Source organism: Neomonachus schauinslandi, chromosome 9 (genome assembly GCF_002201575.2).
Source record: "Neomonachus schauinslandi chromosome 9, ASM220157v2, whole genome shotgun sequence".
In the NCBI taxonomy this organism is placed as follows: Eukaryota; Metazoa; Chordata; class Mammalia; order Carnivora; family Phocidae; genus Neomonachus; species Neomonachus schauinslandi.
In genome coordinates, this window is record NC_058411.1 from 82,821,693 (window position 1) to 82,839,652 (window position 17,960).

At 46.5% G+C, this 17,960-nt stretch overlaps 1 protein-coding gene across 1 annotated transcript in view; it reads right to left on the minus strand.

Moving 5' to 3' along the window:
* The window catches only part of EHD4 (EH domain containing 4), an 80,378-nt gene that overhangs the window by 34,961 nt on the left and 27,457 nt on the right, over nucleotides 1-17,960 (minus strand). Inside the window, exon 3 of the mRNA XM_021695627.1 lies at nucleotides 15,116-15,213. Within this exon, the coding sequence (XP_021551302.1) occupies nucleotides 15,116-15,213 (98 nt within the window). The remainder of the gene's footprint in view (nucleotides 1-15,115; nucleotides 15,214-17,960) is intronic.

Below are 17,960 nucleotides of genomic sequence, written 5' to 3' on the forward strand. Positions count from 1 at the left end.
TTTGACGATTCAATACATTATCCAATGCTCACCCCAGTAAGTGCAGTTATCATACAACGTTATTATAACATTATTGACTACATTCTCTATGCTGTACTTTTTACCTCTGTGACTTACTTATTTTATAACTGGAAGCTTGTACCTTTTACTTCTTATCAATTTCACCCATTCCCCGACTACTTCCCCTCTGGCAACCAGACCCTCAATCTGTTTGATTTTTTGTTTCTTTGCTCATTTGTTTTCTATCTTAGAGTTCCACTTGCACACTACTATGTAAACCGTATATACTTGCACTGCGTGCAAAACTATATTCTGTAGCACAGTTTGGATGCCATCCATCAAAAGGATACCAGCTGTTAATTTGGGCACATCTATATGATGGAACACTCTAAAAGTCCTGACAAGGACCTGCTGCAAGATTGACTGCTAAGTGGAAAACTCTCAGTGCAGAGCAGTGTGCGGGACCCTCCCGCTCTGGGAGACACTGCAGACAGGGTTTGCTCCGGGAGAGGAACTGGGGGTGTGGTTGGGTCACTCTTCACCATCTAACTTTCTGTAACGTAAGCTTTTCATCTCAAGTATGTACACACACTTGTGCAAAATGAAACGTGAAATGCTGAGTAATGGTCTGATTTGTGCTTTGCCCTGTGATTTGGATTCAAGCAGGAGTGGTTTTGAGAAAGAGACTGACATAATCCAGGCGAAGAAGAGGTTTCTAAAGGAAACTATGTCATGGCACATGTGAGAAATACCCCCAGATACCAGAAAGAAGATTATGGCAAAAAGAAGTGGAAACATGACGAGAGCCGGGGCCCTCGGCCACAAGAGAACACCTCCTCCGGGTCATTGTCTTTGGCAGGTTCGCCCAGCTCCCTTCCTGGGCTGCATTCTCCAAGCATTCTTTCCACACACCTATTGTCAAATCCGTCTATTTCCTTTATCCTCCCCTCTCCTTTTTTGGGTTCCTGGAATAGCAAGGTCCTTGTCGGTCTAAGTCCCAGGATATTTCTCATCTTCCATGGAAAGCAAAGATGCCTTGAAAGCGCTGCTATTTTCAGCATGTGTCCACGTCTGCCGGCTCCAGATGCCGGTGTGTGAGGCCCGACTTCTGGCCATACTCTGGGTCCTCTCACTCTATGCATGCTTCATTACTCATGTCTCTGGGGCACTTAAGCATTCACACCAATCATTCAGACCCTCACAAGGTCTAACTGTGTGAGGAAAGTACTTTTCTTCCCATTTTATAGAGGAGGAGACTGAGGCTCCCAGAGCTGGAGTAGCTTGCCCAGGTCACCCCGCTGGTAAGGGGAAGCACCAGAGAAATGGAAAAATGTCTCAGGTCAGTGTTGCTCGGCACTATACTGCTCCACTTCCATCTAGAATCCTGCATTTACACTCCCACCCTCCAGTCTGGGGGGGGTCCCCCACTGGTGCACAGTGACTGGGGGGAGAGGGCTTTTGCCACACCTAACAGTTGGGATGGAGGTTATATAACAAGAACGTCATTATAGCAGTGAACTTATTAAACATCTGAAAATGTAAACGAGACATCTTTTAAAAAAATCTCTTCTTTCTTTTTTAGAGGTTCCTAAAACTCCTAACTTCCAAAGAAGTATAGAAACGTTGGGGGGTGCTCCTCCATGGAGTGAAGACCCAGGCAGAGGAGAGCAGTGTCAGGCCAGGACTCCCTGTCAGATGCCCATGAGCTAATGCAACCACGGTCACCGGGTCACCCAGGGACCACTGTGGGGTAGTGAGCTCCGCTTCCTTTCAAAGCCCTCACCGAGGAGGATGGTGGCTAGTCACAGAGCACAGCCCAGGGCTCCTGCCCCACCCAAAGACACCCCCTCCCTCAACTTACATCCTCCAAGAGGGCAGCATTCATGCTGGCAAGACAGGGATGTGGGGCACAGCTCAAGTCCATTTTGGTAGTTTTCCCAGGTTTGTAATCCTTTCTTCTTTCACTTGACTCCAGGGGCGGGGGGCGCAGAGCGCACAGGAAAGGGCAGGCTCAGAAGGCAGACTCAGAACCACCCCAGATTCCTCCAAGTGGGGATCCGTGTGCAGCAACACCCTGGACAGGCTGCTTTCTGGACCCCACCCCACACTCCCCATGTTGTTTGTGCTGAGGTCAGGAAGTAGCCTGTTAACAAGTTCCCTGGGGCCTGAGAATCATAGCAGTAGAGCTTCTTGGCCTCATTCACAGACCCATCAACTCCAGGGCAGAAGTGGGGTGAGACAGGGTGACCTGAGAACAGGTCCCACAGAGGAAGAAATGACAGCGATAATCAGGGAAAAGAAAACCAACCAATCAGCCAAACCCACACAAGCCAAGTGGCAGACCCAGGGCTGGTTCTGTTACTGTTCAGTGCGACACTCCCGGATGCTCATAGTCATAATTCTGGGTAATCAAGAGAACGTTAAAAAAGATAATCCTTCAATGGCTTCCTATTCCTCCCAGAATAAAATCCATGCACTTCCCTAAGGCCAACAGCTCTCCCCAGCAAGCCCTCCCAACCTCACTGCCCACCACTTCCCAGCTAATCACCAGCCTCTAGCCTTCCCTGGACCTGCCAGGGCTTAACTTCCCTTGGCCTTGGCCTACGAGATGTCCTTCCCCCAATGCCCTGCCAGGCTAGTCCTTTTATTCTTTGGGTCTTCACCTAAATGTCACCTCCTCAGAGACCCCTCCCCTGACTCCCCATCTAAAGTAAGACCGCCCCTGCTGTGGGACTCAGCAATTACTTTCTTCAAGTCTTTGTTTCAACTTGCATTTGTTTTGTATTTCTGCTCTTCTGTCTCCCTCCCTGGTGTATACTCCAGGAAGGCGCGACAGGGTCTATCCTGTTCTGTTAAAAGTAAAGCGCCTGATACCTGAAACATAAGAAATGGATCAGGAGGAACCTAGCAGAGTTTGGTGCATGGCAGATATTCAATAGAAGAAAACCTCTTCCCCTTTCTACTATCCTTTCAATGAGAATGCAGGGCCGTGTGTGTGGGTCTTTCCCAAAGACACCATCAACAATTTGCTGAAGGTAAAAAACCCAGAAGGTTTGGTGTTTGTAGGGGAAAAGCAACAAATACATGGAAACTTGCCCCACCTGGTACCCCTCCCCAGCTGCCCCCTGTGTGTGTGACAGTAAGAGAGAGAGGGACAGAGAGAGAGAGAGATTTCCCCGGTTTGTGTCCTTGTCTCTTGCGGTTAATAGCACGCATTCTGGAACCAGGCTGTGTGGTTTGAATCCCACTCAGCCACTTACTAGCTGCTTTGGTTATCAGTCACCTTAAAACTCAGTGGCTTAAATAATAACTTACTATTTTCTCCGGTCTGAGGGTTGACTGGGCTCGGCTGGGTGGTTCTCCATCGGGGAGTGTCATGAGGTGACAGTCAGATGGTAGTTGGGGCTGGAACCATCTGAGGGCTCAGCTGAGCTGGTTGTCCTTGATGGCTTTTTCACTCACCTCAGCTAGGCTAGAGGCTGCCTGAGCCTGCTGGCCTCTCCATGTGACTAGCCTGGGCTTCCCTCACAGTATATTGGTCTCTGGGTAGTTGGACTTTTTAGATGTCAGTTGGCTGCCCATAGATCCAGCTGGAACCTTCAGGACTTCTTATGATTTAGACCTGGGAAGTCATGAAGCATCACTCCTGCTGAATTCTACTCATCAAAAAGTGAGTCAGAAGGCCACCCTAGATTCAAGGGGAGGAGACTGCACCAGGGCATGAATATTGGGAGCACTGTTCATGGTGGTGGGGGTGGTGGGAGGAGGAGAAGGCATTTTTTTTGAGACTAGCTACCACACTTCTAGAGGACTGTGGGCAAGTTACTTAACCTCTTTGTGCCTCAGTCTTCTCTCCTATGAAATGTAGTAATAGTTCCTACCTCATAGAGCTCTTGTGAGGAGCAAATGAGTTAATAATATACGGAAAGCAATTTACAATGTGCTGTGGAAGTATCAGCCATTATTATTATTATTACTCAAGAGTAAGGAGCAAACATTTTCTCTGACTAATCTCTGTAATCCAATGTCTATGAAATGTTTGATAATCATGAGCTGCTCCACAGAGGATAGTAAGATAAGGGATCTTCTCTCTACTAAAAAAAAATTGTTTTTCATTTAAAAGCCTTGGTAAGTTTTGAAGTTTGGGTAGAAGCAGTCATTCCTCATGATCAAGTATGCATTTAAAATATTGACAAAAACTAAAAAGAGCTTCCAGGGCTTGGTGAATGCCCTTCTGAGTCACAGTGATGACAGGCTCACATCAGGGACAGGAGCAGCAACACTTGTGGTGTGGAATTTCCTGTGGCAGTGGCGGAAAAGGAGCCATGAATGCGTCTGTCAGCAAACTTCCCCAAAACAAAAAGGAACCAGGATTTCCTGTGGGAGGCCCAAGGAGCGAGTGGTGTCCAGGACCTCACACCCCAACTGGCCTTAGCACTGCCAGAAAACAGGATCCGCCAACAAATCATCGGTGGTCAGCCCCATTCCCTGGGGATGGACCCTTCTGTTGCTGCCAAATTCAGACAAAGCTCTGAAACAAGCATTGAGCTCAAGCTCTAAACATAAAAAATGGCTTTGTGATCTGAGCCTGAAGACTTATGTTCTGTTCTACAGAATTCTCTACCATGTCATCCTTTACCTCGCATTCGTCAGTATTCTGTGCAGCCTTCAGGACAAAATCCAGTCTCCCCCCGCCCCCACATGCCCATGTTCCAGCCACATGCACAATGCACGTTCCTCCAAAGGGCCCCAGCTCACACATCTCCCCCTGTTCTTGAACATACCCTTTCTGCTGGCTGGAAAGGGGTAACAATAGTAAGGGCAGCCATGGTTATCTTTCCCTTGACTATGCACCAGACAGGTGCTGTGGTAGGAGCTTCATATCATCACCTCACTGTATCCTCACCCTATGTGATAAGGCCCTGAGCCTGCTGGCTGATGAACTCGCTTGTTTACCCTGATCAAGACGCACTGCTTCATAAGGTCAGACATATAGATCAATGAAATAGAATTGAGAGTGCAGAAATAAACCTTCATATTTATAGCCAACTGATTTTCAACAAGGGTGCCAAGACAATTCAATGGAGGAAATTATTGTCTTTTCAACAAATGATGCTGGGACAACTGGATATACACATGGGAAAGAATCAAGGTGGACCCCAACCTCACACCATATATAAAAATTAACTTAAAATGGATCAATGACCTAAATGCAAGTGCTAGAACTATAAACCTCTCAGAAAAAAATATAGGATTAAATTTTCATGTGCTTGGGTTAGGCAAAGTGACAAAAATTAAAATAGATAAATTAGCTCTCATTAAAATGAAAAAGTTCTGTGCTTCAGACAATACTATCAAGACAGTGAAAAGACAACCCAGGACATGAGATAAAATATTTGCATATCATTTATCTGACTAGTATAGAGGATACATAAAGAATGTTAAAACTCAACAATAAAAAGACAAATAATCCAATTAAAAATGGGCAAAATATCTACATATACATTTCTTCAAAGAAGATATATAAATGGTTAACAAAGCACATGAGAAGATGCTCAACATCATTAGCTGTCAGAGAAATGCAAATTGAAATCACAATGAAATACCACTTCATACCTACTGGGATGGTTCTAATCAAAACAACAGTGTTGATGAGGATGTAGAGAAATTGGAATGCTTGTACTCTGCTGGTGGGAATGTAAAATGATGCAGCCACTTTGGAAAACTGAGTTCCTCAAAACACTGAGTTACCATATGACCCAGCAATTCTGCTCCTAGGTAAATACCCAAGAGAACTGAAAATGTATGTTTTCACAAGAACTCGTACATGAATGATCACAGCATCATTATTCAAAATGGCCAAAACAGTGGAAACCCAATTGTCCATCACTTGGTGAATTAATAAAATGTCACAGAGCCATACAATGGAATGCTATTCAACCATAAAAAGGAATGAAGTACTGATACCTATTATAACATGGATGAATGCTGAACACACAATACTAAGTGAAAAAAGCCAGATAAGAAGGCCACATATTCCATTTATATGAAATGTCCAGAATAGGCAAATCCATAGAGACAGAAAGTAGATTAGTGGTTGCCAGGGTCTGGGGGGTGGGGGAGAATTGACAGTCATTGCTAATGAGTGCAGTTTCCTTTTGGGGTGATAGAAATGTTCTAAAATTTGTTTTGGTAATGGTTGCACAATTTTGTAAATACATAAAAAAACCTACTAAATTTTTAAGAGAGAGAGAATGCAAATCCAAAAGAAAAAAAAAGGAGGGGGAGAAGAAGAGCCCCTTCTCTTAGTAGCTTCACTGATTACCTATTTCCCATTCCCCACTGGGGGCTGGTGGAGTCCCCACTCACTGGACTTCTTGATCGGAACTCCTGTAACACACAGGATAGACCTGACTTGTTTGCAGGTCTATCCACCCCAGCTGAGTATGAGCACCCCGGCCAAAGCCTGTTTCTAACTCATTTTGAATCCTGGCATCTAGGACAGTGCTTGCCACCCGGTAGATAATCAATCTAAATGTGTGTTGAATGAATAGTCTCTAGCATGCCCCTAATATTACACACTTTTTATACCATCACTTCTAAAATAAAAGAATATCAAAAAGATCACACACACACACAATATCTGTCTGTTATTTTAAAATTCTATCAAATATTTTTTAAACTGGATGATTGATTAGAGTGGTATCACTTTTCTATGGTTAGGACATATGATTTCAAAATTTAAAAGCGAATCATCAATGACATAACTGAAATATGTGGAAAAAAGGCAGGAACACTTATCTAAAAATAGAAAATTCAGTTCCTGAACAACAAACTATATTTCAGACAACTTGACAAACATTTCTCTTACTCTATAAGACAGAAGACTTTAAGAAGCAAGACACCAATATGAAGGCTGATTAAAATCAGACTTTGAGAGCTCTTTGGCCTTTCAAAAAAACAACAACAATAATACAAGGAGATGATGAAAGTAATAAGAACAGCCAACATGTATTGAGCACTTACTGTGTGCTAGGCAGGGCATCGTTTTCTGCTTTCTATGTGTTAAGTCAGTGACAACAATGTGGCGCGTGAGGTATTATTATTACACTCCTTTTCCAGACCCCTAACTTCCCTGAGGCCACATGAGTGGTACACGGCGGAGCTGAACCCAGGGTGTCCAAAGCTACTGCCCACGCTTCCCACTATACTACATTCAGGATTTCAATCCCTTGATGGACCCAGGAAAGCAATTTGTTTGAGTCTGGGTTTACAGACTGATTGAGGTAGGTCACAGAAAAGACCCCGGGGGTTGTGGGAGGAGAAAGAAAACACGAATATTCAGGAACTGAAATCCAGCTGTAATTATCTGACAGCTGAACGTCTATTATTTTATATATCCTTTATATATCAGGTGGGAAATATCTGAACAGACAATGTGGTCAGTCAAAACTTGCAAAACCTCACCCCACCCCATGCTGAAGGCTGGTTCCCTCTGGGCTTTCAGCCCCAGGCCTCCCTACCTCCAGAGAGTGGGCAGCTCCACGTCAGTCCCTCTCATTGTGCTCAGTGTCTCATCCGTTTCCTTCCTGGCCTTCACCACTATTTACAAGGATTTATTCGTTTGTTCATTTGTTTACCTGCTGTTCTTGTCTGACTCTCCCAACAGAACATGAATTCTGTAAGGGCAGTGACCGTGTCCATTTTGTGGCCTACTGTTTGTTGAACGGATAACAAGTCTATTGAGGTGACACCTTCCTTTCATAACAATTGGGTGCATCAGTGACTGGCTGGGTGACCACACTAGGCTGTAGCCACTCCAGGCCAGGGGCGGTACCTTGTTCATCTTTACGCTCCCCGTTCCTAGCCTGGTACCTGGTACACAAGGGCTCAGTACATCTCAGTGGAACTTGTTCCTTAATGAGATGCTGTCAACCCAGAAGTCAGTCTCTATTGGTATGCCTCAAGGCTTGCCCCTGGGCCCTGTTCGCCCAACATCTGGATTCAAGGGTGAAGGTCCAAGGGCATGCTGATGAAGCTTGGGAATGCCTCAAATGTGGCTGGGAGGAGCCACAGCAGACAAGGAGAGGGGCTAAGAGAGTATGAACTGCAAACCCCAAGAAATGAAGCAAAAAATCAAGAAACCCTGCAGCAACCACAGGATGGGGAGTTGGGGCCGCATGCCCAGGGAGCTCACGGGATTGCAGTCTCAGGTGCTGCAGAAAAGCTGGGATGGTCCTGAGCTATATCTGTAATTGAGTGGTGAACAGAATGAGGGAAAGAATAATGCTGCCTCACCCACCCCGTTTATTCAGTTATTATTTCTACCCAAGTAAGGCCTGAACATCCTTGCTCCAGGGGTACTCAGCAGGCATTAGCAGGCTGCTCTCAGAAAGTCTTCATGAAGTTCTGTGCTCACACTCACAGCCGAGGCTGTGCAGCCACCTTAAGGACAGGATCCACCTGCCATCGCTGCCTGAGCAGGGAGCTGCTGGCCTCCTAAGTCTCTTCAGCTCTCTGCTCTCCCCAAGCTTCTTAGAAGGGTCTTTGCTGCAGTCGAACGTGGCTAACATCTTGCTCCAAGCCTTCTTGGTCTCTTAGGGAGAAGACTCCTTCCTCTTTGTGTACGTGTGTGTTTTCCTCCCTAGGCCTTGTGGGTCCCAAAGCCTGAGAGGGGAAGTCAGTCTTATCGGGACACCCCTAAATGTTCTCTCTCCTTTCTTGGGCAGCCTTCAAACTCCGGCCTTTCGTCTTTCAAGTTCAAAAGACGTTTCAAGTAGGTGTGTTTCCTTGATTATGGTTTGCTTGCACCTTTTCTATTTTTTCTGCACCTTCATTAATTCCAGGTTGGAGCTGCATGCCTCTTTTCCCCAGGTGTGTCAGCTCTTTTGTGATATTACGTTTGGGCGCTTTTGCTGAGTTGGCAGACCCTTGAAATTGCCTGTTCACATTTCCTGTCATGTCTTCAGATGCCCTTTTTATTCTTGAAGGCTTTCCTTAATGTTGCTAAAAGTAAGAGGACTCAAGGATGTCAGTACGTAAATGTTAAAACATGCATCAATTTTTGAAGCTAATGTGATTGTCATGTTATCTGAAGCACATTTCGATTCCTTCTGTTGCATGCATTACTATAATTTACTGCTTTTACTAGCAGGACATTTTCTGCCCCCCCTTCCCCTCCATCTTCCCAGTTTCATTCATTGACTTAAAATGAGAAGGGATTATATAATGAAGGACTTAAACATCAGAAGATGCTCTCAAATTTTCAACTGACAAGTACTGGTCTTGGAGGAATAGGCACAGCTGCTGGAAAATTCAGACCAAGAGTTTTTTTCTTTTAGTGTTATTAACATTTCTAAAAGAGAAAAATTGTACTACTCTTGTTACCAAAGTGAAGTCTGTTGAAGGCAACACAAAACCTCATCCTTTCAGGAAACCACAAGAATAATCATCCGCTGCTAAAACAGTACCTTCCACATGCTTATATGTTAAATAGATGGACAAGTATACCAGTTGCCACATTAGAATTTTTCACAGTGTTCTTCTTGTCAGACCAGTGCATTATGATTAGAGCCCGAGCCCAGAGATTCATACCAGGAGTTGGGAACATACTTGTGTTCATGCCCAAGTCCAGAAATAAGTCCCAGATGATGTTTAGGATCAGCATGAATTAACAATATTTTAGGAAGTAAACAGGCCAGGAGCCAGAATAATAAGAGAGTGGGAATGAAAATAAGGATGTATGGGTAAATGTGCTCTCTTTTCTCATCACGTCAAGCCAAAAACCTGGATGCTGTCATCAGGGGCAAAGGATGTTTCTTAAGAGTGAACCAACTCATATCTTACTCACACCTTTCAAGAAGATCATTTAGAAAATCTTAAGAATCCAAACATTCTTTTATTGGCTACAAGAAAAGAATCAGGAAATGTTCCTCAGACTTTTAGTTAGCTATTACTAGAATAGAATTATTATTATAAATATATCAGAAATTTTTATCCGGGCTTGATGGATATTTTTTATGTCAGCCAAGAAAGCTACAGTTTAGTAACTAAGCTCAATCCTTTGTTCCTAAAGATTTTCTGCTAACTATAATTAAACTAAGGAACATCTGAATGGTAATGGGTTTCCATATGGAGTACACTAAAAATTGCTCCAAAATCAATCACCTTGGTGGGTTTTATTTATAGAGCTCCCAAATGGATTTAGGTAACACTCTCCCCAGTGTTGCCTAAGCCTTCTTGTTTTACTCTGAAGCACAGAGTAGGGACACAAGGGGTCCAGTGATCTGACTTCTAGGGGTAATGTTAAGATTTTGCTGAACACAAGGATGTGCTAAGGCACATCCTAATTGGTAAAGGTCACTTCTTTCTTTTTTGTTTATCCTCATTACCTGTTTCCCCCATACCCCCACTCTCTCCCCTCTGGGAACTATCAGTTTGTTCTCTATAATTAAGAGTCTGTTTCTTGGTTTGTCTCTTTCTCTCCTTTTTTTCCTTGTTCTTTTTGTTTCTTAAATTCCACATATGAGTGAGATCATACGGTTTCTGTCTTTCTCTGATTTATTTCCCTTAGCATAATACACTCTAACTCTATCTATATTGTTGCAAATGGCAAGATTTCATTCTTTCTTATGGCTGAGTAATATTCCATTATGTGTGTGTGTGTGTGTGTGTGTACCACATCTTCTTTATTCATTCACCAATTGATGGACACATGGGCTGCTTCTATAATTTGGCTATTGTACATAATGCTGCTATAAACACAGGGTTGCATGTATCCCTTTGAATTTGTGTTTTGTATTTTTGGGGGGTAGATACCCAGTAGTGCAATTACTGGATCATAGGGTAGTTTCATTTTTAACTTTTTGAGGAACCTCCATACTATTTTCCACAGTGGCTGCACCAGTTTGCATTCCCACCAACAGTGCAAGAGGGTTACTTTTCTCTACCTCCTCGCCAACACTTGTTGTTTGGTAAAGGTCACTTCTAACATAAGAGTGAGTCTGCCATGTTTTTGTTTGTTTTTTTTTTTTTTAAGATTTTATTTATTTGACAGAGAGAGACACAGTGAGAGAGGGAACACAAGCAGGAGGAGTGGGAGAGGGAGAAGCAGGCTCCCGGCCGAGCAGGGAGCCCGATGCGGGGCTCGATCCCAGGACCCTGGAATCATGACCTGAGCCGAAGGCAGACGCTTAATGACTGAGCCACCCAGGCGCCCCGAGTCTGCCATGTTTTGCCTCTAACCTGACACCACAGAATATGAACTATCATGTAGAAATGTCAAATGTTTCTTCCCATCACCTATGACTTTGGCCTAGAGAGGAGCCATGACTGTGAACGTTATGTCCTCCTTGTAATTACACTTACCCCCTCTACTCAGCACTGGATAAAAAGGAACCAGGCTTATGATATCATGAGCGAGAGGAATGAGCCAGGAAAAATGGAGCCACTGGTGAGGTGAGATATGTTACTGAACCCCATGTTCAGAGTCCCCATTTTTGCTTTCACCACTAAGGCGTCAGGATTCCTTCCTGGAGTTACACCCTCACTGACCATCTGGTCCCCAGAGCTCTGGACACCTGGGCAGTGCCCTAGGGGTGCCTGGGGAATGCCAATAATGATGTGAGGCCAGCTCTCCAAGTTCAAGTCCCTCCTTCCTCATTCGACCCCCCGCAAGGCAGTGCAACGCTCTACCATCTCACCTGCCATTTGCCCTGTCCCCTACTGATGGGGAGAACTCTGGGTGTGGTGGAGTCAGCGAGTCTTCCTGGGGGGCTCAGTAGTCACCAACCCTCCCCACCTCCTCCTGCAGCCGCACTGCCTGTCCAGCATGCTTTCACTGTCAGCCAGGGCCGCACAGTCCTGCAGCTAGAGGGTGGACTGGGTCCCACGGCATCTGCAGCCTTCAGCGACTGTCCAGAGCACTCATCCTCTGAACCTATGCTTCACAAGTGCACCCTGTCAACAGTGTTTGCCCTGTCCACTCCCCAGACATCAAGCTCAGTCACCCATCTGCCTAGTCACTGGGGAAAAGGCTCTCACGATCCATTGGAAGGCTCTGCTTTCCCAGGAAAGGGAGGGCAAGTGGGGTTTACCTGACCAGGGCTGAGCTTTTGTCAGTGCATGAGTATCAGCAGGTTTAACATAGACAGCAAATCCCAAATGATGAGCACAGTGTAGACATGGAGCAAGGGCTCAATATGGTGGCTGTTCTCATACTGCTATTATGGATACACACCTAAAGAGACTCTTTAGATGTGTAAGAGGGATCTGCCTTATGAGACTCTGCTTCTTGAGGGTTAATCCATCAACTGCACCAAGGGATAAGCAGAAGGCACAGCAGCTGTTATCTTTCCTCTTTTAGAGACAGAACACCCATAAGGAAGCCAGAGCCCCACTAATAAAGTCAATGGCAGATGTTTCAAATGTCCTGCGGGGTCACAATTTGTATCTCCTCCCTCATCCAATGTTGACATAAGCGACTGGCGAAGGTGGTGCTGTGATTTACGAGGCCGGAGGGATGGAAGCAGCGTGAGGATGAGTGGGAATGCAGCACTGTGTGCAACAGTTCAAGTTGAAGCAGGTTTAAAGTAGTATAGACTCTTCGGAGTTAACGTGTTGAAACTGAGAGCTGAGGGACTCCAGCCACCAACTGTCCCAAACACAGGCTGGTACTCAAGCTTGGGAACGCCAGCCCTGGTGCAGAGTGCCGTCATCCTTAGCAGCTCTTGGTCCTTGCCCAACAGCTGCTCTGTCAGGGCGGCAGGGGCCGCTGAGCACCGACTGCTTGGAACCATGTGTACTATTTCTGTGCACGGGATGTGAGTAAGTGCATGCCATCATAAGTCGGACCAGGATGTGAGTCAGATTGCTATAAAGGGTTAAAAAGAACTGGTCCTCAAAGCCTCCCAGAAGCAGTCTGCCATGCTATAAAGGAGCTATAGTCTGAAAGACAATCGTAATTACTGAGCAAAGGAGAAGCCCTGAAGAATATGGACGATTAGAATTGGCCATGTGATAGTAGCAGTAAGAGACGGGCAGCTCGGAAAAGCTGAGGGACATGGAGTTGCTTTACTTTCCTCTTAAAATAAAACATTTTATCTGCAGAGCAACTTTTATGGGGCCAAATGAGTGGTCCTAAAGTGGCTCTGAAAAAAAAAATCTATTGGCACTGAGGCATAAAGATACAAAACCGACGTCTACCTATAGCACACTTTGTAACAGTAGAAAATTATTAACCATCCCTATATCCACAAATTAGTTAAATAAAGGGTGTTATGTCCCTTTGATGGAAATTAAGCAGCTGTTAAGAGGAATAAAGTAATTTGGCTATACTGGCATGGAATACTGTCTGTGATAGACCATTACGGCAAGAAAAATGAAGTTGTAGCAAATGTGCTGGGAAATGGCATTTCGGTTAAAAATGGTATGTTTGTACATGCGCAGGAGAAAGTCTGTAAGGAGCTGGAGCACACCATTAACAATTGTTAATTGTGACAGAGAGATTTTGTACATCCCTATTCATCGCTTGACTCCTTTACAACAAACGTTACTTTTACAACAGAAAATAAAACTAACAGATATTTATGAGCGAAGAAGAGTATCACGCTGTTTTTCTCTATAAGCAATGTTCTTGGAGGCCTCAGGGTGGCCTAATGGCCCACAGAGTCCCTGACCGAATGGGTAAAGGCACAGCAAGGCAGGACCCAGCTCTCCGCGAGTCCATGGAGGCTGCAAAGTCAGCATTCCCGAAATGCCATGAGAAAGGAGGGCTTAGAAGCCTCAAGAGCCTTTCTTTACCCATCTTGTGGACCTTGCTTTCTAGCTCCTGGGAGTGTCCCCACAACCTACGTAGCTTTTGCTTCATGCGTGCTGGGGTAGTTCACTGCCTGCCCAGAACCTGGGGCTGTGATCCCAGGCACATCACCGCTCAACCCTGGCACTTCTAAACGTGGTTTTACTGGCTTGCTGTTCAAGGGGTTGTGAAGACTTATCTGGGACAAGTGACAGCAGCAAGTCATCTGCTCCATCTTTTCCCTCCCAGCAAAGCCTCAAAGGACTGTCCTTTGTTTCAGGGGCCAGGGCCGGGAGAACCTGACCTGCCTCTGTGACTACGGGAATCCGACCTAGTGCCCTCCTGGTCAGGCTACCTCACTGGGAGTAAGCTGTGCCCTCTGGGCCACCCCCGAGGGCCCCTTCTCCAGCGGGGGCAGGGGAGACAGCAGGCCCATCTGTTTAGCCACACGGACAGGCCCAGAAATGGTTATGGCTCAGCCTTCTGAAGGCTGAAGAAGCCCAGACGTCACTTCTCAAGCATTTTCTATGCTCCAGAGATCTCCTCTGAACACCTTCCAGTCTCTCCTCCCCGACCACACGGCCTCCCTTAGGTAATTCCTGCTCACCCTCTAGGTCTTGGCTCAGATGTTGCCTCCACTGGGGAGCCTTTCCCAACACTGCAAGGCCAGGCCAGTCACCCCTCCACCCTGATATATGCTCCATCTCTGTTCTCACTTTCTATTTCCCCGTGATAACTGGCTCAATGTCTGTCTTCCCCATGAGAACGTGAGCTCCTCGAGGGCAGAGCCTCGGCCTGTTTTTTCTGCATCCCCAGCATACGGAGCAGTCTGGCGCCACGACAAAGGCTGATGCATGGGAAGCGTGCCATGGAGGCCATGAGCGTGGGACGCGTGCTGACCGGGGAGGGAGGAAGAGTGGTGGGCGGGGCTTCTCTCCTTTGCAGTGACTACTCATCTCCTTTATTTGTTGTCATATGCATCCAAGGGAATGGTTAGTAGTGAAATGTATGTCCCCTCCCAAACTCAGAAGAATTACGTGGGGTGGGTACTAGTGGTAGACGGCAGCGTTTAGAGGAACTAAGAGATTACAGCTAACACTCCAGAAAGTTTCTCAGTTGAAATGCAGAACCTTTGATGCTATCTATGCCTCCCTGGTTATTTCTTGGGGCCCCTCCAGCTCTGGACCCCTGGGCTGTCCAGGGCTGCTGGGGGCATCCTGGGGGGGTGAATAGAATCCCCTTGAGACCGAAATCCTCTGCTGACACGACGGTGAGCCTCAGCAGTGGCAGAGGAGGGGTGGGCCAGGGGTGGGCACTGACCTCGGCTGATGCGCTGCTTCTCCCCAGACAGGATGCCGGGACTGTCGATGATGCTGATGCTCTTCAGGACCTGATTGGGCAGCTGGGAGCACATGAATCTGGAAAAAAGGGATCAAGGTGGGATCAGGAACTGCACATCTCCGAGCTCGGAGGAGCTCCTTGGCTTCTCAAGGTTACTGACGTTGTCCCTAAAGTGGGGACTTGCAGGGGATTGACAGCACCTCCGCTGGTGCCACAGGGACCAGGCGCTAGACCAGGGGGCAGGTATGGGATACCTGCTGCTACCTGCCACCAGATCCTTAACCGTTAATTTTGATTTTAGCTGATATTTACGGAACACTTAAGATATTTTTTTTTTTTTTTTAGATTTTATTTATTTATTTGACAGAGAGAGAGACACACAGCGAGAGAGGGAACACAAACAGGGGGAGTGGGAGAGGGAGAAGCAGGCTTCCCACGGAGCAGGGAGCCCGATGCGGGGCTCGATCCCAGGACCTGGAATCATGACCTGAGCCGAAGGCAGATGCTTAACGACTGAGCCACCCAGGCGCCCCGAACACTTAGATATTTTACAAACATCATCTCATTTGCTCCTCAGAGTAACCCCTTGAGGAAGAAATTCCCGTTAACATCAGAGAAGTAACTTACTTAGCATCACTCAGAGCTGGGCCTTAAAACCAGGTCAGACTGATCCAAAGCCCATCAGCCTCACCTGCCCCTTCTCCATGCTGCTACTTGCCCAAGCGTCCTGGGCTTCTTCTCCCAGGACATACCATGCCTCCTTCGGGGTCACTGCCCCACTGTGCTGGAGTACCCTAAGCTCCCTGTCCAGCCGCGCCGCCTACTCCCTAGTGTGACCATGGAAGTCCAGTGCCCATGTGGCTTCAGGCCCAGCAAGGGGCAAGCACCTGTGGGCAACACCCCAAATCCTCCAGGTGCCTTGGAGTCCAAGGGGTACCCTAAGAGTGGACAAAGTGGCAGGGGTGGGGGAGAGTCCTGGCCGAGCATCTCAAGCCTCCTTCCTTGGCCCTCACTTGCCTAATACCATTTCTTCCTTCTCATCCCGATCCCCCTGAAGTCAGTTGCCCCGGCCTCAGCCCCACGGAAGCAGAGTGGCGTGGGAGGAAAATTTGGCCTTTAGGTCAGCAGACTGGGTTCAGGTTCAGCTCAGCCTTTGCCAATAATTTGCTGTGGGACCCTGGACAAGGGCTTCCCAGCTCTGGGCCTGTGTCCTTATGTGTAAATGGAGACACTTGGATGGGGACCGGTGAGAGCATTTTTAGCTGTTACTCTAGAGTAACTCTAGAGTAGCAGAGGGAAACACTTTGATACTTTCGCCCAGGCAGCAGATCCACCCAAGGTGGATCTCTGTTAGGCACTGTGTCTTTTTTTTTTAGATTTTATTTATTTATTTGACAGAGAGCGAGAGAGAGAGCACATGCACACAAGCAGGGGGAGTGGCAGAGGGAGAGGGAGACGCAGACTCTCCCCTGAGCAAGGAGCCCGATTCAGGGCTCGATCCCAGGACCCTGGGATCATGACCTGAGCTGAAGGCAGACACTTAACCAACTGAGCCACCCAGGCACCCCGCTGTGTCTGTTTTAAGGCAAAAACTATAGAGTGCCTCTCCTTCTCCTATATTGTAAATGACTAACTTTTGTATCTGTGTGGGCAGAAGGCTGGAAAACCCTCAGTGAAAGCTCAATTCTTCCATTCATTGGAACTGGTGGGATCACTGGAAAGTAAATACGCTGGGAATGCAGGACAGGGCGGCCACACCAGCCTTCACAGTGCACACGTGGATGGCACAGCCCCCGGGCCAGGGTGGGGTCACGGCCCCTCGGCTGCGGGAGGGCAGTCCTGAGCAAGAGGTACAATTACTGACATTTCAAAATAGCTTTCTTTGAAGGTGCTCGGGACCAGTTTCCCACACATTCTTTCCTATATTTTCAGGTCAGCCCGGGGAGGTGTAGGAAAAGATATTATGATCATTTTGCCGCTGGAAAAGTTAAAGCCCAAAATCGTTATGACATCTTGAGGTCACACCGTGAATGCATGGCCGGCTGGAGACGGCAACCTAATATTTCTGATGTCAACTGAGTTGAACTCAACCCATCAAGTTAAAAACCTCAAAACACTAAAAATAAAGGGTCAGGTTAATTTAAGAGAACCCTCATTTCTGATTTTCTCCCACCCCCCATGCACCCTCCAGACCTTTCAATAAACCCCACTGCCCAACATGGGGAGAGCAGGTGTATGAGAACGAAGTGCACAGAGATCACTAAGCATTCATTCTTTGTAAGTTCAAGGAGAAAAAACCACCACATTTGATGCTCTAGAACTGAGGTAGGACCAGAGTTCTGAGCACATCTGTGGTAGACCACATTTCTTGTCAGTAATGATTCAGTCTCTTATCATAATCTCATCCTTTTTATTAGATGGCTTGAGACATTTGACAATGCTGAAAAATTGCACATATGTGAAACTATTTTATACTAAGTATTCCTGTGAGAGACTGACCTTTCTCCAAAACCACAAGCTCACACTCAATATCAATTTTTCCCAAACACAAAACCCCTGGATTCTACTGTGGAGTTAATAGAGGCATCCAAAACGTATAAACTGTCCACTCTCTCTGCAAAGTGACAAACTTTCAGCAACTCCCATGCCTCCTGACATAACAGCAGAGGCGAAATCAGGTGAAATCTGTGAGCCACGAAACAAGATGCCAAGATGCCGTCAGATATGGTGAATGTGGTGTTACCATACAATAAACAAGGGGGCAGGCTGAGGGGCCCACAGGGATAACTGCAGAAAAAGTGAGGAGGGGGAAGAGGAGGGAGAA